General features: G+C 56.6%; 1 protein-coding gene across 2 annotated transcripts; it reads right to left on the reverse strand.

The window, feature by feature from the left end:
- Nucleotides 1-1542: 1542 nt before the first annotated feature.
- capn11 (calpain 11, (mu/I) large subunit a) lies at nucleotides 1543-20787 on the reverse strand. 2 transcript variants are annotated; one of them, NM_001013613.1, is given in 22 exon segments: nucleotides 1546-2008; nucleotides 2088-2143; nucleotides 3210-3326; nucleotides 3402-3480; nucleotides 4135-4203; nucleotides 4598-4662; nucleotides 5465-5522; nucleotides 6317-6382; nucleotides 6501-6540; nucleotides 7311-7522; nucleotides 7845-7856; nucleotides 8093-8262; nucleotides 8996-9156; nucleotides 9352-9426; nucleotides 10401-10486; nucleotides 10792-10875; nucleotides 11236-11404; nucleotides 11487-11620; nucleotides 11907-12025; nucleotides 16473-16542; nucleotides 16975-17227; nucleotides 20625-20717. In NM_001013613.1, coding segments are annotated over 21 exon segments (2115 nt in total). In that variant the 5' UTR covers nucleotides 17221-17227; nucleotides 20625-20717; the 3' UTR covers nucleotides 1546-1981.
- Between the last annotated feature and the right edge of the window lie 1290 nt (nucleotides 20788-22077).

Consider the following 22077-nt stretch of genomic DNA (forward strand, 5'->3'; position numbering starts at 1 on the left):
CCCAGGAATGGGGTGTCAGTGTGGGGAAAGGGGGTGCACCCAGGACTCTATGGGGCCGGGACTAGAGCCCAGGAATGGGGGTGTCAGTGTGGGGAAAGGGGGGGCACCCAGGACTCTATGGGGCCAGGACTAGAGCCCAGGAATGGGGGTGTCAGTGTGGGGAAAGGGGGTGCACCCAGGACTCTATGGGGCCGGGACTAGAGCTCAGGAATGGGGTGTCACTGTGGGGAAAGGGGGGGCACCCAGGACTCTATGGGGCCGGGACTAGAGCCCAGGAATGGGGGTGTCAGTGTGGGGAAAGGGGGGGCACCCAGGACTCTATGGGGCCGGGACTAGAGCCCAGGAATGGGGGTGTCAGTGTGGGGAAAGGGGGGGCACCCAGGACTCTATGGGGCCGGGACTAGAGCACAGGAATGGGGGTGTCAGTGTGGGAAAGGGGGTGCACCCAGGACTCTATGGGGCCGGGACTAGAGCCCAGGAATGGGGGTGTCAGTGTGGGGAAAGGGGGGGCACCCAGGACTCTGTGGGGCCAGGACTAGAGCCCAGGAATGGGGTGTCACTGTGGGGAAAGGGGGTGCACCCAGGACTCTATGGGGCCGGGACTAGAGCCCAGGAATGGGGTGTCAGTGTGGGGAAAGGGGGGGCACCCAGGACTCTATGGGGCCGGGACTAGAGCCCAGGAATGGGGTGTCACTGTGGGGAAAGGGGGGGCACCCAGGACTCTATGGGGCCAGGACTAGAGCCCAGGAATGGGGTGTCAGTGTGGGGAAAGGGGGGGCACCCAGGACTCTATGGGGCCGGGACTAGAGCCCAGGAATGGGGTGTCACTGTGGGGAAAGGGGGGGCACCCAGGACTCTATGGGGCCGGGACTAGAGCCCAGGAATGGGGTGTCAGTGTGGGGAAAGGGGGTGCACCCAGGACTCTATGGGGCCAGGACTAGAGCCCAGGAATGGGGGTGTCAGTGTGGGGAAAGGGGGTGCACCCAGGACTCTATGGGGCCGGGACTAGAGCTCAGGAATGGGGTGTCACTGTGGGGAAAGGGGGTGCACCCAGGACTCTATGGGGCCGGGACTAGAGCCCAGGAATGGGGTGTCACTGTGGGGAAAGGGGGGGCACCCAGGACTCTGTGGGGCCGGGACTAGAGCCCAGGAATGGGGTGTCACTGTGGGGAAAGGGGGTGCACCCAGGACTCTGTGGGGCCGGGACTAGAGCCCAGGAATGGGGTGTCAGTGTGGGGAAAGGGGGTGCACCCAGGACTCTGTGGGGCCGGGACTAGAGCCCAGGAATGGGGTGTCAGTGTGGGGAAAGGGGGGCACCCAGGACTCTATGGGGCCGGGACTAGAGCCCAGGAATGGGGTGTCAGTGTGGGGAAAGGGGGGGCACCCAGGACTCTATGGGGCCAGGACTAGAGCCCAGGAATGGGGGTGTCAGTGTGGGGAAAGGGGGTGCACCCAGGACTCTATGGGGCCGGGACTAGAGCCCAGGAATGGGGGTGTCACTGTGGGGAAAGGGGGTGCACCCAGGAGGTACCAGAGACACAGTCACAGTTTTCATTCTTTATTCCATGCAGTCTGGCACAATTCCGCCTCTAGGGGGCGACAGTACATTTGCACTCAGGGAAACCTCAAACATAACTGCCCCACTCTGAAAGCTTGTGGTTCTGGCCCGGGGACCCCTGTAAGAGTCAGATGCCCCCCCAGTACAAGAAGGGGCCCCGGTATCTGTATATACAATAACAAAACGCTACTGGGCGGAGCCCTGGGGCCCCCGGGGGCCGGAGTACAGTCCTTACAGTTGTGCCTGGCAGCTGCCCGCTTGGCATTGGATACATTATACGGGCAGAATTCTGATTGGCTGGTTCTGATTGCAAAATCTTTCCCCCAACAAAGGCCTCTGGGAAATGTGTAACCTGGATGTAACGTTGGTAGCGAGTGAGCGAGGGCACCGGGGGCAATGAGTGTCAGCGAGGGGGCAAGAGAATTATCCACACATGGTCATCGTCAGCCACTGAAACAGAAACAGAACCTTCGGGTCAGAACTTGGCACCTTCAGGGGGCGGAGCCCACATTGCGCCAATCACACTCACCTCCCCTAAACTCATCTCGGCTGTGCCCTCCCCTTGGTCCAACGCCTTGAAGAACCCTGGGGGTAAAAGCGCAGTGTTAGTGGGGGTTGCAGGGAGTTGCAGCAATAGGGCTGTACATAAGGGCAGGTGTGTGGGGGTTGCAGGAAGTTGCAGGGGGGTGGGGGAGTTGCAGGGAGATGCAGGGGGGTGGGGGGGTTGCAGGGAGATGCAGGGGGTTGCAGGGAGTTGCAGGGAGATGCAGGGGGTTGGGGGGAGTTGCAGGGGGGTGGGGGAGTTGCAGGGAGATGCAGGGAGTTTCAGGGAGTTGCAGGGGGGTGGGGGGGTTGCAGGGAGATGCAGGGGGTTGCAGGGAGTTGCAGGGGGGTGGGGGGTTGCAGGGAGATGCAGGGGGTTGCAGGGAGTTGCAGGGGGTTGCAGGGAGTTGCAGGGGGTGGGGGAGTTGCAGGGGGTTGCAGGGAGATGCAGGGGGGTGGGGGGGTTGCAGGGAGATGCAGGGGGGTGGGGGGGTTGCAGGGAGATGCAGGGGGTTGCAGGGAGTTGCAGGGGGGTGGGGGGTTACAGGGAGATGCAGGGGGTTGCAGGGGGTGGGGGGGTTGCAGGGGGGTGGGGGGGTTGCAGGGGGGTGGGGGGTTACAGGGAGATGCAGGGGGTTGCAGGGGGGTGGGGGGTTGCAGGGGGGTGGGGGGGTTGCAGGGAGTTGCAGGGGGTGGGGAGTTGCAGGGAGATGCAGGGAGTTGCAGGGGGGTGGGGGGTTGCAGGGAGATGCAGGGAGTTGCAGGGGGGGTTGCAGGGAGTTGCAGGGGTTGCAGGGAGATGCAGGGGGTTGCAGGGGGGTGGGGGGTTACAGGGAGATGCAGGGGGTTGCAGGGGGTGGGGGGTTGCAGGGGGTTGCAGGGGGGTGGGGGGTTGCAGGAGTTGCAGGGGGGTGGGGGGTTACAGGGAGATGCAGGGAGTTGCAGGGGGGTGGGGGGTTACAGGGAGATGCAGGGGGTTGCAGGGGGGTGGGGGGGTTGCAGGGAGATGCAGGGGGGTTGCAGGGGGTTGCAGGGGGGTGGGGGGGTTGCAGGGAGTTGCAGGGGGGTGGGGGGGTTGCAGGGAGTTGCAGGCACAGGGGGCACTCACGGAACATGGCCTCCAGCTTCACGAGGCAGCAGACGAAGTTATCGAAGTCGATTCCCATGTCGGAATCCGCGTAGCGAGCGACCAGAACCTGAATGAGTTTGTTATTCAGTTTGTACCCTGCGGGGGGGCAAGACATCCGTTACCCGGGGGCAAACACCCAGCGCTGCCCCCCGTGCCCTGTACCCGGCTCACCTGTACCCTCAAGGGCGATGCGCAGCTCGTAGGCGCTGATGGTGCCCGACTTGTCCAGGTCGTGTTGTCGGAAAGCTGTCTGCAAAGATGGGGGGTCCGGTTACTGCCCCGGGGGCCACTGGCCAAAGATCAGAATGGGCCCCTCACCCATACGGACCCCGAGTCACTTGCCAACACTGCCTGGCATCATTTTACTTACAGCCCCCCCCTTACTGGCCATCTCAATCCCCTAGGTGCCCAACCGCCTGGCCCCTTTAACCTTTCCTTTCCAGGGGGCTATAGGGCCTGTATCCTGGGGGGGCGCTAGAGTAATGGGGGGAGACACACACACACACACACCAGGAGCCCCCAGATACCCCTCACTGTTCCAACCAAATTTAGAATTTTCAGATTTCCAACAGCCCCAAGAGAGAGAGAAATGCCCCCCCAGCGAGACCCCCTGCCCCGTGATGGTCCGTGTGGCCCCAACGGCTCCGCTCCCCCAATTCTGCTCCCTCTCTCCCCCCTTCATTGCCGGGCAGGTCCCCAGTACCCAGGGGGCAAACCGCATGTCTGAGCCCCCCCCGTCAGATCCCATTACCGTGACCCCCGGCGCCCCCCCTGCATTACAGCACAGGGGCAGGAGGGAGGGTGTGAGGGTCCATATGGGGCCCCTCTGCCTCACAGGGTTCGTGGGTAACTATTCCCAGTTGGGGGTTCGGCCCAATACAAACCCCGCCCACTTCCAACCTACCAGCCATTGGCGAATTTTGTTCCACAGGATCTGAAACTCGACCACGCCCAGTTTGCCGCTGCCGTCTTTCTGTGAGGGGCGGGGTTAAGGTTCACTTGGGAAAGCCAGCACAATGATTGGTGGGCGGGGAAAGTGTAGGATTGGCTGATGGGAATGTAACACCCACTGGGTCATTTCCCATTCCAGCCAATAGCAGCCCTTATAGAGTCAAGAAACGCCCCCAAAGAGCCACCGGCGCTAGAGAACAGAAATACCTCATGTTCTGCCTCTTATTGCCCCTAAGGAATGGGGCATTAACATTATTTATTTGCCCCTCTGGAGTTATAGCCACGGTCAAACCCACACAGGGCTGGGCAGCACTATCCATTCTATGGCCCAGTGTGGGGCTGTGGGTCGGGACCTGAGGGCAACAAGCAGCGGGGCAACAAGCAGGGGGGCAACAAGCAGTGGGGGCAAAGGATACGTCCATCAGATTGACCATCTGCCTGCAGGCCTCCATCCCGAAACCGTCCGTCTTCAGATCTTTGTCTGCAAAAAAGAACAAGAACCTCGGCATTAAAGGGAAAGTTAACCTTTTAATAAACCTTTAATATGATGCAGACTTTGATATTCTGAGATTATTTGCAATTGTTCTTCATTTTTTTATGGTTTTTCAGCTATTAAGTGTTTTGTTCAGTAGCTCTCCATTTGGTAGTTTAGCAGCTATCTGGTTGCTAGGGTCTTATTTACCCTAGTAACCAGACTGGTTTAAACAAGAGATGGGAATATGAATAGGGGAGGGGCTGAATAGAAAGATAAGGAATAAAAAGTAACAATAACAATAAAACTGGAGCCTCACAGAGCAATAGGGTTTGGCTGCCGGGGTCAGTGACCCCCATTTGAAAGAGTCAGAAGAAGAAGGGAAATAATTCAAAAACTAAAATAATAAAGACCAATTGAAAAGTTGCTTAGAACTGGCCATTCAACAGTTAACTTAAAGGTGAACCCCCCCATTTAAGCATTCAGACTGGTGGGCCCAGTACGGGTGTTACAGTCCCAGCCCAAGGTTCTACTGGCACTGGGGCAAACTACCCTGGGGGCAGAAATGCTGCCCCCACAGATCCCTCCCCATCTGAAAGGGAAATATTCTGGGTCTCCCGATGCCTTCAAACTGCCTCCCTGCCACAAGCGCCGTTGGACTGAATGCCCCCCCCCCGTGCCATTGGGCCCCCCCCCGTGCCATTGCCCCCCCCCGTGCCATTGGGCCCCCCCCCGTGCCATTGCCCCCCCCCCCCGTGCCATTGGGCCCCCCCCCGTGCCATTGGGCCCCCCAGGAACCTTCTGTACTTACGTTTGGCCACCACTCTGTTCAGGATCGTCTTCAGCTCAAACACACTGATCTCCATGTCCTGGAACAGAACCCGAGAGAGACTGAGACACAGAACCAGAAATCATTGGGTCCCTCATTAGCTGCTAATTCAGCAGGAACAGCCCCCTAAGTTTGCCCATAGCCTGTACAGAGAGATACCATAAAACTATGGCACATAGGGATTCCCCTGTACTAAGCACAATTCAGCAGGAACAGCCCCCTAAGTTTGCTCATAGCCTGTACAGAGAGATACCATAAAACTATGGCACATAGGGATTCCCCTGTACTAAGCACAATTCAGCAGGAACAGCCCCCTAAGTTTGCTCATAGCCTGTACAGAGAGATACCATAAAACTATGGCACATAGGGATTCCCCTGTACTAAGCACAATTCAGCAGGAACAGCCCCCTAAGTTTGCTCATAGCCTGTACAGAGAGATACCATAAAACTATGGCACATAGGGATTCCCCTGTACTAAGCACAATTCAGCAGGAACAGCCCCCAAAGTTTGCCCATAGCCTGTACAGAGAGATACCATAAAACTATGGCACATAGGGATCTGTACTAAGCACAATTCAGCAGGAACAGCCCCCTAAGTTTGCTCATAGCCTGTACAGAGAGATACCATAAAACTATGGCACATAGGGATTCCCCTGTACTAAGCACAATTCAGCAGGAACAGCCCCCTAAGTTTGCTCATAGCCTGTACAGAGAGATACCATAAAACTATGGCACATAGGGATTCCCCTGTACTAAGCACAATTCAGCAGGAACAGCCCCCTAAGTTCCCCCTGCCCCTGTACCCAGTTGGGCAGATTTGCCCCAGACACTTACCTCCCCTGCCAGTTGGCGGAACATGGCCTTAAACGAATCGTCCACATCGTCTTCTGTGAGTTCCTCCTGCACAGACAGAGAACTGTAAGGAAATGCAGCACCCGTAGCACCCACGTCCCCGCATTGGCAGCACCCAAAGCCTACGCAGTCACATTTCCCACCCCAAGAATTGAGGGGCACCTACCTCCTCAGGAAGATCTGCCGATACCTCCTCATCCAGCTCCCTGCAAAGTACCAGAAATTAGTGTGGGAGGGTACGGGGGGTACAGTGTGGGTACAGGGGGGTACTGGGTGGGATAGGGGGGAACTGGGTGGGATAGGGGGGGTATGGGGAGGGACAGGGGGGCACGGGGAGGGTCAGGGGGGCATGGGAAGAGACAGGGGGGTACGGGGAGGGACAGGGGGGTACTGGGTGGGATAGGGGGGTACTGGGTGGGATAGGGGGGTACTGGGTGGGATAGGGGGGTACGGGGAGGGACAGGGGGGTACTGGGTGGGATAGGGGGGTACTGGGTGGGATAGGGGGGTACTGGGTGGGATAGGGGGGTACGGGGAGGGACAGGGGGCACGGGGAGGGACAGGGGGGCACAGGGGGGTATGGGGAGGGACAGGGGGGGACGGGGGGCACGGGGAGGGACAGGGGGGCACAGGGGGGTATGGGGAGAGACAGGGGGGTACAGGGAGGGACAGGGGGGGACAGGGGGTACGGGGAGGTACGGGGTGGGACGGGGGGACAGGGGGGTACGGGGGGGTACGGGGAGGTACGGGGTGGGACGGGGGGGTACGGGGAGGTACGGGGTGGGACGGGGGGGTACGGGGAGGGACAGGGGGTACGGGGAGGTACGGGGGGGGGTACAGGGAGGTACGGGGGGGTACAGGGAGGGACTGGGGGGTACAGGGGGGTGGGACGGGGGGGTACACGGGGGTGGGATGGGGGGGTACAGGGGGGTGGGACGGGGGGGTGCAGGGAGGGACAGGGGTGGGGGGGCACTCACTGTATATCTGAATGTTTCTCAGTGAATATTCTCAGGACAAAATCTGCCTCCTTGTGGGGCTCGAAGGTGGAGGGCACGATGATGTACTCGCCGGGGGGCAGGCGGATCTGGGTGCTCACCTCCCGCAGGTTAATGAAGGTTTCGGAGCGGGCGCAGGACTGGTGGCGCAGGAAGAAATCCTTCTTCAGATGCACATTCTGGCACCCCCGGAACTGCAGCAACAGCCCCCCGGGAACGTTAAAGGGGAAGCGACACCAACACAGATATTCAAACCACAGTCACATGACTCATACTGCCGGTCACTGACCCCTCCCTGCCCTCTGATTGGCTGATTCCAGAAGGAGCCCCCCCAATCAATAGCAGCAGCACCGAGTGCCCAACACTATAGGCGTTTGTGGATTAAAGGCCAAGTTGTGCCACTCAGTATCTGATTATTTTCTCTTACCCACCCCCCCAAAGTGCTAGGCCCCTCCCACACGAGACCTACAAACCAGACTTGGTGTGAAACGGAGCCGGAGCCACGGGGAAACGTACCTCATCCGGAACCTGCAGGGAAAGCAGAATGAGCCCCATTATTCGCGACCCCAGGGTGTGGCCCCCAAGAACATAATGTGGCTCTGCCATTGGACTTCCTGTAGCAATTAGATTGCAAGCTCTACAGGGCAGAGTCTCACACATCTGAATAGAAGAAATAATTTGCTCTATAACAGAAATAACAGACCTATTGGCTGCCCAATATACCACCCCTGAAGGACAGGCCCCGCCCCCGAGGAGCCGGTTACCTCATACACAGCAAAGCCAATGGTGTGCATGTCCTGGCCGACCTTGCGCTCCTTCCGCCGGTTCTTCTGCATCAGCGCCACCAGGAAACTGCAGGCCAACTCGTTGTCATCGGGGTCATCGTCCTCCTCCAGCAGGGTCACCTTGAACTGGGGGTTAATCCAGAATGTGGCTGTGGGCGGAGACTGGGGTAAGAAGGCAGCAGCTACCAACTCCCTGCACCCCTGCTGCTGGTGCGATGCTGGGGGTTGTGGCTTAGTAACAGCCGCGTCTGGAAACAGGAGGCCACCTACCCCTGAGGGCTGGCTGGGGGGCCATAGAGTTGGCTGGGGGGCCACAGAGTTGGCTGGGGGGGGGCTATAGAGTTGGCTGGGGGTTGCTATAGAGTTTGCTGGGGGGCCACAGAGTTGGCTGGGGGGGCTATAGAGTTTGCTGGGGGGCCACAGAGTTGGCTGGGGGGCCACAGAGTTGGCTGGGGGGCCATAGAGTTGGCTGGGGGGCCACAGAGTTGGCTGGGGGGGGGCTATAGAGTTGGCTGGGGGTTGCTATAGAGTTTGCTGGGGGGCCACAGAGTTGGCTGGGGGGGCTATAGAGTTTGCTGGGGGGCCACAGAGTTGGCTGGGGGGCCACAGAGTTGGCTGGGGGGGCTATAGAGTTGGCTGGGGGGGGCTATAGAGTTGGCTGGGGGGGGCTATAGAGTTGGCTGGGGGGGCTATAGAGTTTGCTGGGGGGCCACAGAGTTGGCTGGGGGGGGCTATAGAGTTTGCTGGGGGGCCACAGAGTTGGCTGGGGGGCCATAGAGTTGGCTGGAGGGCCCCGCACATTCATATCAATGCACAGAACCCCCTCCTATCCCTTTTATTGGCATCGCCCAATAGGAAAGAGCCCCCCCCCCCGTGAGTCACCTGGGTTGTTCCTGCAGCCCCCGGCGGTGCTGCCCCGGCGCCACGTCCCGTCGTACAGGGTGCTGTGCCACTTGCTCTGCCCGTCCTTGTCCAGCGCGTCCGGCGTCAGGTTACAGATCTCCAGCCGGGAAAACTGGCGCAGGAATTCCTGGAAAGACATCCTGGGGGGTCCGAGGGGCAGGGGGGGCAAATTCACTTATTATATATTGTAATATACACCCTCCCCCCCCATTCCCATCAGTTTCTCTGCTAATTTCCACCCATCTCACTGCCCCATAATCCCTATCTGCCCCATAATCCCTATCTGCCCCATAACACTTCCTGCCCCATAATAACACTTCCTGCCCCTCACTCACCAGAACTCTCCATCCTCCATCTTTAACTGCAGATCCTCCTGCTCTGAAGGGTCCACTTCATTCCATTCTGAGGAGCTGGGGGGGCAAATGGGGCATTAGGGCTGAAATCTGTTCATAGCACAGGGGTCTGCGTGGTCTGATCCTATTGTATAGTATCTGTGCCCCCTACCCAGTCCCCCCCAGCCCCCCTACCCAGTCCCCCCAGCCTCCATGCCCCCCTACCCAGTCCCCCCCAGCCTCCGTGCCCCCCTACCCAGTCCCCCCAGCCTCCCTGCCCAGTCCCCCCAGCCTCCGTGCCCCCTACCCAGTCCCCCCAGCCTCCCTGCCCAGTCCCCCCAGCCTCCCTGCCCAGTCCCCCCAGCCTCCCTGCCCAGTCCCCCCCAGCCTCCGTGCCCCCCTACCCAGTCCCCCCAGCCTCCCTGCCCAGTCCCCAGCCTCCGTGCCCCCCTACCCAGTCCCCCCAGCCTCCGTGCCCCCCTACCCAGTCCCCCAGCCTCCCTGCCCAGTCCCCAGCCTCCATGCCCCCCTACCCAGTCCCCCCAGCCTCCGTGCCCCCCTACCCAGTCCCCCCCAGCCTCCGTGCCCCCCTACCCAGTCCCCCAGCCTCCCTGCCCAGTCCCCCAGCCTCCGTGCCCCCCTACCCAGTCACCCCAGCCTCCGTGCCCCCTACCCAGTCCCCCCAGCCGCCGTGCCCCCCTACCCAGTCCCCCCAGCCTCTCTGCCCCCCTACCCAGTCCCCCAGCCTCCCTGCCCAGTCCCCCAGCCTCCCTGCCCAGTCCCCCAGCCTCCATGCCCCCCTACCCAGTCCCCCAGCCTCCGTGCCCCCTACCCAGTCCCCCAGCCTCCCTGCCCAGTCCCCCAGCCTCCATGCCCCCCTACCCAGTCCCCCAGCCTCCGTGCCCCCCTACCCAGTCCCCCAGCCTCCCTGCCCAGTCCCCCAGCCTCCATGCCCCCCTACCCAGTCCCCCAGCCTCTGTGCCCCCCTACCCATTCCCTGCATGCACAGGGGTCCATATTGGGGTCCCAACCCAAACGCTGGTGGAACTTACTTATCACTCCAGGCGCCGGTCCATTCCACCTGCCCCCAGGGGTTCCGGATGCGGATCAGCTTTTCCACCCCCCCCATGTAATTAACCTGCCAGGAAAGTAGTGAAAAAAGGTAGAAAGAATGAGAGCTCTAGACTCCCCCCTATGGGCCCCTGGGGCCCCTCTATTTCTAGCCGGGGGCCCCTGTATTTCTGGCCGGGGGCCCCTGTATTTCTAGCCGGGGGCCCCTGTATTTCTAGCCGGGGGCCCCTGTATTTCTAGCCGGGGGCCCCTGTATTTCTAGCCGGGGGCCCCTGTATTTCTAGCCGGGGGCCCCTGTATTTCTAGCCGGGGGCCCCTGTATTTCTAGCCGGGGGCCCCTGTATTTCTGGCCGGGGGCCCCGCCGCACTTACCTCTCTGAGTGCCGTGACCGAGTAGGCGTGGCCCTTCACAAGCTTCTTAAATGTAACGGCTTCCATGTCAAAGGCACTCGTTATCTACAGGGAAAGATTATGGGGGGGTCATTAGGAAACATGAGAAATAAAGGTGAGTGGGGGGGTATGAAACAGAAAGTACAGACTATATAGGAACTGGGCCCTAAAGTGGGGGGTCACTGGGGGTCACGTGAGTCTCATATCTAAAGACAAATAAAGAGGGCCCTTTGGGTGCAGTTTGAGAAGGGGCCCTGAATTTGGGGGGGACTGGGGGGGGTACTGGGGGGGCACATAAAAGTACAAACTCCCAGCTGTAGGGAAGGGACAGGGGCCCTGTGCTGGGTTTAAGGGACTGGGGCCACATGGGTGAGACTCAGGGGCCCCTGAACTGGAAGGGGGCGGGGCCACACAAGTATAACTCACGTCTATGGAGCACCCCAATAGGGACCCCCTGTCCAGCGCCCGTTTAATGATCTTATCCAGGTTCCGGGGGGCTTTGCGCAATTCGTACATTTCCGCGACTCCCCCGGTAAAGTCCTCGAATCCCTCGGTGGTGCTGCCCCCCGACAGGGCCTCGTAGGAACCGTTCAACCTGGGGGTGGGGGATAAAGAGCAAAACTTCACTACAGGCGCGGGGCCCCCCATTCCCACAGGGGGCGCTGCCCGGCACTCACTTGGCGTAGGCCTTCTCCAGCAGGGCGCTCCAGAACTCCGAGCACTCGGCCGAGTGAACAAACACCAACTCCCCGTCCTTCACCGGCAAACGGTCGTCTATCACCACATCCACCCACTCGCCAAACTGCCAGATCTACGGGGGGGGGGGGGAGCAGAGCGGAGTCAGCACGGGGCCCCCAGAGATCTGAGGGGGGCACAGGGGAAGCAATAGGGGGGGCAGGGAAAGGGCCACAGACAGAGGAAGGGCAGAAGCAGCTGAATAGGGAGGTTTCCTGGGCGAGAAGGGGTTAAACAATTGTAAGCTCCTTGGCCCCAGATTCAGGCAGTGTAACCAGGGGCCCCATTGTTATTATTATTAACACAGACGTAGAAATCTCAGCTCCAGTTCAGCCGTAACTAAACTCTCCCCCCCCCTGTACCTGGAAGTGGAAGATCCCGGCGTAGTCATCCTGGAAGCCCTGCCCATGCGGAACCACCCTGTGCAGCAAATCCTCATTGAGCGTCAGGGAGCCAATGGCAGCAAGGAGCCAGCAGTCCCCTGCCAATCACAAGCCACAGATTAGTTCTACTGGCAGTTACCCCGACCCACTCGGCACTGGCATCATGGGAAAGGGCCCGGGCTCTGTTACCCCAACCCCCCACCCCCAAGAGCCCCTTTGTAGGGTCCCCAAGCCGCCCATATAGTATCATATAGTTTCATTATAAGCGCTGCTGCCTGTAATGGTAACCAACCTGTAATGATTCTGGGTTTACTGGGCTCCCACCCCACAATTGGGGGGCCCCAAGAGATCCCCTCCCTAGTGCTGTGCAACATGATGCCCTGGGGCCCCACAAACAGATGCCCAGAACATGGCACCCAAAGCCTTTTCCTATCAATCGGGGGCAATAAAGGGCCAGTGGGAAGGGCCACAATGGGTTAACTGGGAGTCACTGGGTCACTAAATCTAAATGAATGAATTTGGGGGCAGTCGGTGTCTCCGCCTAGAGGTGGCGCCAGTAACAGGCGGGGTCAGCTCCTCCCCTTATACACTTTATTAATAGGGGGGCTGGTCCTTTTCCTGATTGGTGCCCCCCCAGTAGTCTGTACAAAGCTGAATTCTGGGAAATGTAGTCTTTTTAACTAGGAACCAGCAGGAGATTTGCCGCTACAGATAAATCAATATATAAATGAACCCCAATTGCTCCTCGTCCCCCAGTTACGGGCTGTAAATAGGATTTATAGGAACCCGCTGTGTCCCAGGCTCTCACTATAGAACTTGCCAGCAGTGAAGGGGTTACAGATTAATGAGAAATCCCTTTGCTATAATTAGATCTCCCCCCCCCTCCAGATCCCTCACTGACGGCACCAACAGGGCACTGAGAGCCGGGGGCACTGATTGGGCAGAGAGACAGCAATGGGCTGTATATAATACGCTGGGGCGGGGCTGTATATAATACACGGGGCAGGGCTGTATATAATACACGGGGCAGGGCTGTATATAATACGCGGGGGCGGGGCTGTATATAATACGCGGGGCGGGGCTGTATATAATACGCGGGGGCGGGGCTGTATATAATACGCGGGGGCGGGGGCTGTATATAATACACGGGGCGGGGCTGTATATAATACACGGGGCGGGGCTGTATATAATACACGGGGCGGGGCTGTATATAATACACGGGGCGGGGCTGTATATAATACACGGGGCGGGGCTGTATATAATACACGGGGCGGGGCTGTATATAATACACCGGGGCGGGGCTGTATATAATACGCGGGGGCGGGGCTGTATTAATACGGGGGGCGGGGCTGTATATAATACGCGGGGGCGGGGCTGTATATAATACGCGGGGGCGGGGCTGTATAAATACGGGGCGGGGCTGTATATAATACACGGGGGCGGGGCTGTATATAATACACGGGGGCGGGGCTGTATATAATACACGGGGCGGGGCTGTATATAATACACGGGGCGGGGCTGTATATAATACACGGGGGCGGGGCTGTATATAATACACGGGGGCGGGGCTGTATATAATACACGGGGGCGGGGCTGTATATAATACACGGGGCGGGGCTGTATATAATACACGGGCGGGCTGTATATAATACACGGGGCTGTATATAATACACGGGGGCAGGGCTGTATATAATACACGGGGGCAGGGCTGTATATAATACACGGGGCCGGGGCTGTATATAATACACGGGGCAGGGCTGTATATAATACAGGGGCGGGCTGTATATAATACACGGGGGCGGGGCTGTATATAATACACGGGGACGGGGCTGTATATAATACACGGGGCGGGGCTGTATATAATACACGGGGCGGGGCTGTATATAATACACGGGGCAGGGCTGTATATAATACACGGGGGCGGGGCTGTTATATAATACACGGGGGCGGGGCTGTATATAATACACGGGGCGGGGCTGTATATAATACACGGGGGCGGGGCTGTATATAATACACGGGCAGGGCTGTATATAATACACGGGGCGGGGCTGTATATAATATACGGGGGCAGGGCTGTATATAATACACGGGGCAGGGCTGTATATAATACGCTGGGGCGGGGCTGTATATAATACACGGGGGCGGGGCTGTATATAATCGCTGGGGCAGGGCTGTATATAATACACGGGGCAGGGCTGTATATAATACACGGGGGCAGGGCTGTATATAATACACGGGGGCAGGGCTGTATATAATACACGGGCAGGGCTGTATATAATACACGGGGGCAGGGCTGTATATAATACACGGGGGCGGGGCTGTATATAATACACGGGGGCAGGGCTGTATATAATACACGGGCAGGGCTGTATATAATACACGGGGGCAGGGCTGTATATAATACACGGGGGCGGGGCTGTATATAATACACGGGGCAGGGCTGTATATAATACACAGGGCAGGGCTGTATATAAACACGGGGGCTAGGGGGCTGTATATTAATACGCTGGGGCAGGGCTGTATATAATACACGGGGGCAGGGGCTGTATATAATACACGGGGGCGATGGCTGTATATAATACACGGGGGCGGGGCTGGTATATAATACACGGGGGCGGGGCTGTATATAATACACGGGGGCGGGGCTGTATATATACACGGGGCAGGGCTGTATATAATACACGGGGCGGGGCTGTATTAATACACGGGGGCAGGGCTGTATATAATACACGGGGCAGGGCTGTATATAATACACGGGGCAGGGCTGTAATAATACACGGTGGGCAGGGCTGTATATAATACACGGGGCGGGGCTGTATATAATACACGGGCGGGGCTGTATATAATACACGGGGGCAGGGCTGTATATAATACACGGGGGCAGGGCCTGTATATAATACACGGGGCAGGGGCTGTATATAATACCGGGGGCAGGGCTGTATATAATACACGGGGGCGGGGCTGTATATAATACACGGGGGCAGGGCTGTATATATATACGCTGGGGCAGGGCTGTATATAATACACGGGGCAGGGCTGTATATAATACACGGGGCAGGCTGTATATAATACACGGGGGTGCAGGGCTGTATTATAATACACGGGGGCAGGGCTGTATATAATACACGGGGCAGGGCTGTATATAATACACGGGGGCAGGGCTGTATATAATACACGGGGGCGGGGCTGTATATAATAATACACTGGGGGCAGGGCTGTATTAACAGGGCAGGGCTGTATATAATACACGGGGGCAGGGCTGTATATAATACACGGGGGCGGGGCTGTATATTAATACACGGGGGCAGGCTGTATATAATACACAGGGCAGGGCTGTATATAATACACGGGGGGCAGGGCTGTATATAATACGCGGGGCAGGGCTGTATATAATACACGGGGGCAGGGCTGTATATAATACACGGGGGCAGGGCTTTGTATGAAATACACGGGGGCGGGGCTGTATATAATAATCACGGGGGCGGGGCTGTATATAATACACGGGGGCGGGGCTGTATATAATACAAGCGGGGCAGGGCTGTATATAATACACGGGGCGGGGCTGTATATAATACACGGGGGGCAGGGCTGTATATAATACACGGGGCAGGGCTGTATATAATACACGGGGGCAGGGCTGTATATAATACACGGGGGCAGGGCTGTAATATAATACACGGGGGCGGCTGTATATAAACATCGGGGGCCGGGCCTGTATATAAACACGGGGCAAAGGGCTGTATATAATGACACTGGGGGCGGGGCTGTATATAATACACGGGCAGGCTTGTTATATACACGGGGGACGGGGCTGTATATATAATAGCGCTGGGTGCAGGCTTGTAATAATACACGGGGGCGGGGCCTGTATATAATACTGGGGCCAGGGCTGTATTATATACACGGGGGCGGGGCTGTAATAATAATACCTGGGGCAAGGGCGTATATTAATACAGCGGGGCAGGGCTGTAATATAATACACGGGGGCAGGCTGTAATAGATACAGGGGGCAGGGCTTGTATATAATTCGCTGGGGCGGGCTTAATATAATAATGGGGCAGGGCTGTAAAATATAATTACATGGGCAGGCTGTATATAAATACACGGGGGCAGGGCTGTATATAATAACGGGGGCAGGGCTGTATATAATACACTGGGGCGGGGCTGTATATAATACATGGGGCGGGGCTGTATATAATACAGGGGCAAGGGGCTGTATATAATACATGGGGCAGGGCTGTATATAATACATGGGGCAGGGCTGTATATAATACACGGGGGCAGGGCTGTATATAATACACGGGGGCGGGGCTGTATATAATACGCTGGGGCGGGGCTGTATATAATACATGGGGCAGGGCTGTATATATATGTGTGTGCATATGTATATAATACAGTGGGGGGGACACTGAATAACTAATAAATCATGATAATCAGTGAGAATGGAGAGCTGGTCATATCCATAAATAAATATATATATATATAGATGCCTCTGGTCAGTATCGGGGGTAATGACCCCACGTAAGAGGATTCGGGGTAACTCACCCAGTGCCCCCTGGCATATGTCTGTCCTGGTGGCTCCACCAACAATAAACTGCGGATCATCAGCAATATCCTGAGTAGAGAGAGAGGGGGGTGTTAGTCCGGGATGATCAGCAGAATACCCAGGGCCCCCCACTTCCCTGAGAGACACCCACAGACTGTCCCATAATGAGACTGGCCCATTACTCCCATACAGACTGTCTCTCAGAAAGAGACTGACCTGGGGCTTCTAGATCTGAGGGGAGCACAAATGTTGGGGTGCTGGGCTGTAGCAGTTTGTACATCACCTGGCACGTTAGGCCCCTCCCATGGCGCCCAGAAACACCCCAACCTATTGTTAGTGAGCCCTGCACTGTCGGTTCTCCCTACATACAGAGCTGGGAGCTGCCATACTGATTTCTATATATACAGAGTGAATAGGTATAAAGGTGGGTGCTCATGTCAGAACCCCAATAATATATATATAGGGGGGCACTGACCCCCGGTTCCTACACATATTACTTACATGGGGCCGTTTCCATTGCACCCCCTTAGTTTTGCTGGTTCCGGGGCCCAGTTCCTTGAAGCCCAGGGAGGAGCCAATGGGCGGGAAGTTTGGATCTTCGAAGAGGCTGCCGCTCTCCCGGCACTGCTGCTTCAGGCTCTCGTAGTCCTGGTTCTGGTACCGAACGGCACAATCGTGGGAGCCCACGCCCGACGCCTTCAGCCGCTCGATCTTCAGCTTCGATGCTATACCCCCGAACGGCATCATTCACTGTCTGGGGGGCAAACACAGGGGGGGGGGGTAAATACAGGGGAGGAACCTGTGGGGCTCGGGTATTCCGGGGTACACTATGGGACTCTTTGGGGTGGGGTAGTTATATGGGGGGGCAGTTATATGGGGTGGCAGTTATATGCTGGCCGGGTAGGTTTATGGAGGGGTAGTTATATGGGTGGTATTTATATGGGGTTTTTATATGGGGGCTTAGCTATATATGGGGGGTAGTTGATATTGGGGGGTAGTTACGTATGCGGCCGGTAGTTATATGCTGGGGGTAGTTATAATGGGGGCGTATTTTATGTATGGGGGGTTGTTATGATTGGGAGGTAGTTATATAGGGGGGTTAGTTTAAGTGGGGGTTATAGTTATATGGGGGCGTATTTACGTATGGGGGGTATGATTAATATGGGGGGCTAGTGTTATATGGGTGGTATTTACTATGGGGGGTAGTTAGTTAAGGGGTCCCGGTAGTTTATAAAGGGGGGGGTAGTTTATTGTTGGGAGTACAGCTGGGGTCCATTTTGCCCTCTTTATGCCTGACCCTACTTCCCACTCACCCCCAGGAGACGTCACTCCAGCAGGCGGAAGGTTGGGGAGCCTCCCTATCATTATATGTTCCGGTTGCTAGGGTTAGATGCCTTAACAACCAGGCAGCACTGCAGCAGTTTCACATGTGGTGTTTATCCGCAGGCCGAGAATCTGCCCCCACGTAGCTAACAGCCTTCTGATGTGCCCCGAGCCCCTGCGCTGCTATTCAGTCTGGGGGGGCAATAAACTATCCCATTCTCTTATCATTTCTGTTTTACTGTTTTACACGTTGAATTGATGATTTACAGAAACGTAAAGCAAATTTGGGCTCTGCCAGTAAATAGGGTCAATTTACCCTTTAAACATGCAGAGCCTGAGTGGGAGGGACCCCAGTGGTGCCTGAGGGGTTAATGTGCTGTTGAGCAGATACACAGAAAGGAAGCCTGTTGGGACCCGCCCCCTGAGGGTGGAGCTTGGATTCTAGGCCTGCCCCTGGGGGCGGGGCTTGGTGTATATTTATATAAATGCAGTTTCTGTATTGGGGCCCTACTCGCTGCATGTTCATTGGTTCCCTACTCTCCCTGTGGCTCCTCCCTACAGAGGTGGGGCTTGAGGAATTGTTAGGAATTCCCCCCCCCCATCCCTGGCGCTCCCCGAATGTAAACAGACTTTATATGGGAAACCAGAGCCCCCCCCACTCGCTGCTCCATTATGGGCCCCTATTACCCCCCCACACATGCCCCATAGGGCTATAATAATACCCAATACAAAGGGGAAGTTAAACCTAAAACTGAAATCTGGATGTTGGGAAGTTTCCGTTCATTGTGCAAAACACAGTGTTTGGGTGGAGTTGCCCTTTAAAGTCACTGTGGGGCTTATCTTCCCCTTCAGTTTAGTCATTTCCCTCCCGACTCACCAGCAATTCGCTGATATAAAAGTCACAATAGATTTAAAGGAACAGTAACACTAAAAAATGAAAGAGCTTTAAAGTAAATGAGACCAACTGAAAATTTGTCTTAAAGGGAAACTGTCGCCAAACCCATCGGTTCCTGTCGCTGCCCCAGCAGAACCCGCCGCTCAGATCCGGTTTAACCGGAGTAAACAGATGTTTTTATATTTAATGTGAAATCCGACGTGGGGCTACTGGGTCCCTATACAACTCTCTTTACTGCAGCGCTGCAAACTGGAGTAATGTTACCCCCTCCCTTCCTCCCCAGCAACCAATCAGCAGAATGATGGGCAGGTACCAAGATGCAACTGGCTGGCACCTCAGCTGATAGTGACCCCATGGGCCAATAGCAGTGGGTAAAACTGCCTCTATAGCCCCCCCAATAATTTAGGGTGGCTTCAGGCATCTCTCTGCCAGTTAAACTACACTGTCCCATAACTGCCCCATGTGCCCTTAGCCCCCCTCCAAAATGGAGTCTATGGGGGATGGCCTTTCCGTAATTCAGAACTTTGTGGATAATGGGTTTCCGGATAACGGACAGTAAAGGATATAGTGACAGTGCCCAATATGCCACCACGTTGGTTGGTTTATTGTCATGTGACCCCCTTACTAGGGATCTAGTGGGTCTATAATTTGGTTTGTGCCAAATGCACAGTCAGTAACAGAAGGAAAAGCCCCCCAATAGGAATAGACACAGAGGGGACTGGGGGGGCACCATGTAACGCAGGTTATACTATTGCTAAACCCTTTAGAATTAATATAAAGATAAGGGGGGGTTAAAGGAGACAAATTGCATAAGTGACCCCCCCCACCCTATCTGTAACAATGGCCGCTGTATTGGGGCTCCCTATAGATCCTCTCAGGTCCCTGTCTGGGTTTCATATGAGGGGTGGGCGTGTCCTAACGGTCCCTGTAGGAGGGGGAGAGCCAATCACAGCAAAGACAGGCTTCAGTTCCCTATCAGGTCAGCCTAGCTGCTGATTGGTTCCTATCCTACAGTGCCGCCGGCCCCCTGCACAGCCTGGGAAAGGAGGCGGCAGGAAGTGGCACAGATGGGCGGGGCTAGTGGGGTTTGGGGGAATTTTAATATATCAATAAATTCCTTCTGTATATAGAGGAGTATAAGGCACTGGATTTACACCCTTTATATACATCAGGTAGTCGCTGCTGTGAGTGCAGTTCATTGGGTACTGGGGGGCCCCTAGGGCACGTTATTAACATTAAGCCCAATTGCAGTGGCCCTTGGGCAAGTCCCAGCCCCTTAGGCAACAGAACAATGTCCCTTGGGGGCCCCTGGGGGCCAGTCTGACAATCAGAATAAACCATTCATGTTACAGAGAGACCCGCGGGGCCCTTGATTCTCCCAGTACCACCGGGGGGGCCCACACTGTGCCCAGGGGCAATCACTAGCACTTACCCAGGATGCACATAGTGGGCACAGACACTGGCACTGCCCATTCTGCTCTGCCCAATGGTGACAGTGCGTGACCCCCCCCCCCCATCAGCCCCTAAATAGGCCCCACAGTCAGAACTTCCATAGAGACACAGGCCCGGCCCACTCTCAGGGCTTTGGGCAAGTTGTACCCCCAGTCCCTGCCCAGAGTAGGGCACTGTAACGGGGCAGGTGTTGCCCCCCTGAGAGCCAGGGGCAAAGGAGCCGCAATAAGGGAACCACTTAACCCCTTCATGACCAGAGGCCTCAGTGTAGCAGCCAAGTTGTTTCAGAACAATCAGGTTCCGACTCTCTCAGCCCAAAGGGGAAAAGCCCTGAGTTTGGGGGGGGGGGGGGGGGGGGCAGAACTGGGCAGAGATGAAGGGAGAGATTCTGTAAAGGGTTAACTTGTTTTCATTCCCCCCCCCCCCCAACAGAGGGAATGAGATGAGTGACAGGGGGGGGGAATGGGGGGAGGGAACTCACTCTGTGCCCGGCGAATCCCCTCAGTCTGTCGGTCCCACCGGCTCCGCTCGGTACAATGGTGCTGCTCTGTCACAATGTGTCACTGCCCCCCTGTGCCCGGCCGGTCCCGCACTGCAGCCAGGCCCGTTTCTCGGCTGGGGGCGGAGCTTACAGGGGATGTGGCTGATGGTGCATAAGGGGAGGGGGGGGAGATTGGGAAATGCGGGGCTTAAAGGGACAGTAGCTGGGGGGGGGGGGGTAGATATTGTGCCCCTGGGCAGTTTGGGGGTGAGAGAAACTGGGGCACAAAACATTGGCTGAGGGGCAGGTAAGGGGGGTTCCTCAGCCCTATAAAGCAGTGATTATTAGACTTTTCCCCCCATGGCCGGGCCCCCCCTTAGTTTATAATAAAGTTACCCGGGGAAATAATTGGTTTATAAATCAATGTATAAAGTACAAAGTGCAGATTAGATTGTAGCTCATTGGTGCCAACACACTGCCATCTGCTGGTCTGGGCTTGGGTTTGCCCCCCCTCCCCCCCCCCCCCCACAGGGACTAAGCCAATCACTGGGCCTGGGGGGGACCGATTGCATGATACACTGGGGCCTTTGGGGGCCACTCCTGCCTCCCCCCTTCGGGTAGCAGTAGGCAAAGGACCAATGAGAAACCCCCGCAGGGGCAAGTTCAGTGGGTGGGAGGGGGAGTCGCTGCCCATGGGGGGGGTTCAGCCCAGGACAATGTTCCCATTTTATTCCAACCATTAGAGTTGCCCCAGTAAGGGAGGGGATTCTGGGTATTGTTTAACCCGCTGGATATGTTGCCTGTTGGTTCAACGCGTTTCGCAAATTCTTTTCGGTGTTTCGCAAATTTTTCGGATAAGAAATGCCCCAAAAACTCATTGAAGTCAATAGGAAACATATTTTATACTCAACAAATTGAATGAAATACCCCCCCATTGCAGGTTATTGGGGGCAGCTCTAATGGGGCCAGTTTAAGCAGATAATTGTGGGCTCGGCTGATAGAGGGGGCGACCCAGCCCCTATTTGCCCCTAAACTCCGCCCATTGGCTGGAACCAATCCAGAGAGGCCTTCAGTGGGTTCAACTGCACCTCACACTAGATCTCCTGATGAGGAAGAACCAAGGAAACCAATGACAGCGAGTAATGCTACATATACCCCCCATTTCTTTAATTTACAGGTTGGCTCATCAAATCCCCTCAATTGGTCTGAAGATTTATATATATTTATATATCTCCTGTGTATCTGTGGCAGGAATCACACACGGGGCACCCTGTATTTATAGCTATGTGCCTGCTTTGCTCCACCCCCTTCATGACATCAGAGATGGGGGGGATCAGATAGGATCTGTGCCACTGTGACAGAATGCTCTGTTATACAGATAGCTAGAATCTCAGCCATAAAGCAGGGCAGGACTGCTGCTTACAATGGGGGGGTCAGATAGGATCTGTGCCAC

This window comes from Xenopus tropicalis, chromosome 5 (assembly GCF_000004195.4).
Source record: "Xenopus tropicalis strain Nigerian chromosome 5, UCB_Xtro_10.0, whole genome shotgun sequence".
Lineage (NCBI taxonomy): Eukaryota > Metazoa > Chordata > Amphibia > Anura > Pipidae > Xenopus > Xenopus tropicalis.

Bases quoted from the DNA above. Each gene is read 5' to 3' on its own strand.
- capn11 (XM_031901679.1), bottom strand. From the start codon at position 17,220: ATGATGCCGTTCGGGGGTATAGCATCGAAGCTGAAGATCGAGCGGCTG. The intron at 16,543-16,974 runs GTAAGTAATATG...CTCTCTACTCAG, and splicing joins TGCAATGGAAACGGCCCCAT to GATATTGCTGATGATCCGCA. The intron at 3,327-3,401 runs GTGAGCCGGGTA...GCCCCCCCGCAG, and splicing joins CATCGCCCTTGAGGGTACAG to GGTACAAACTGAATAACAAA.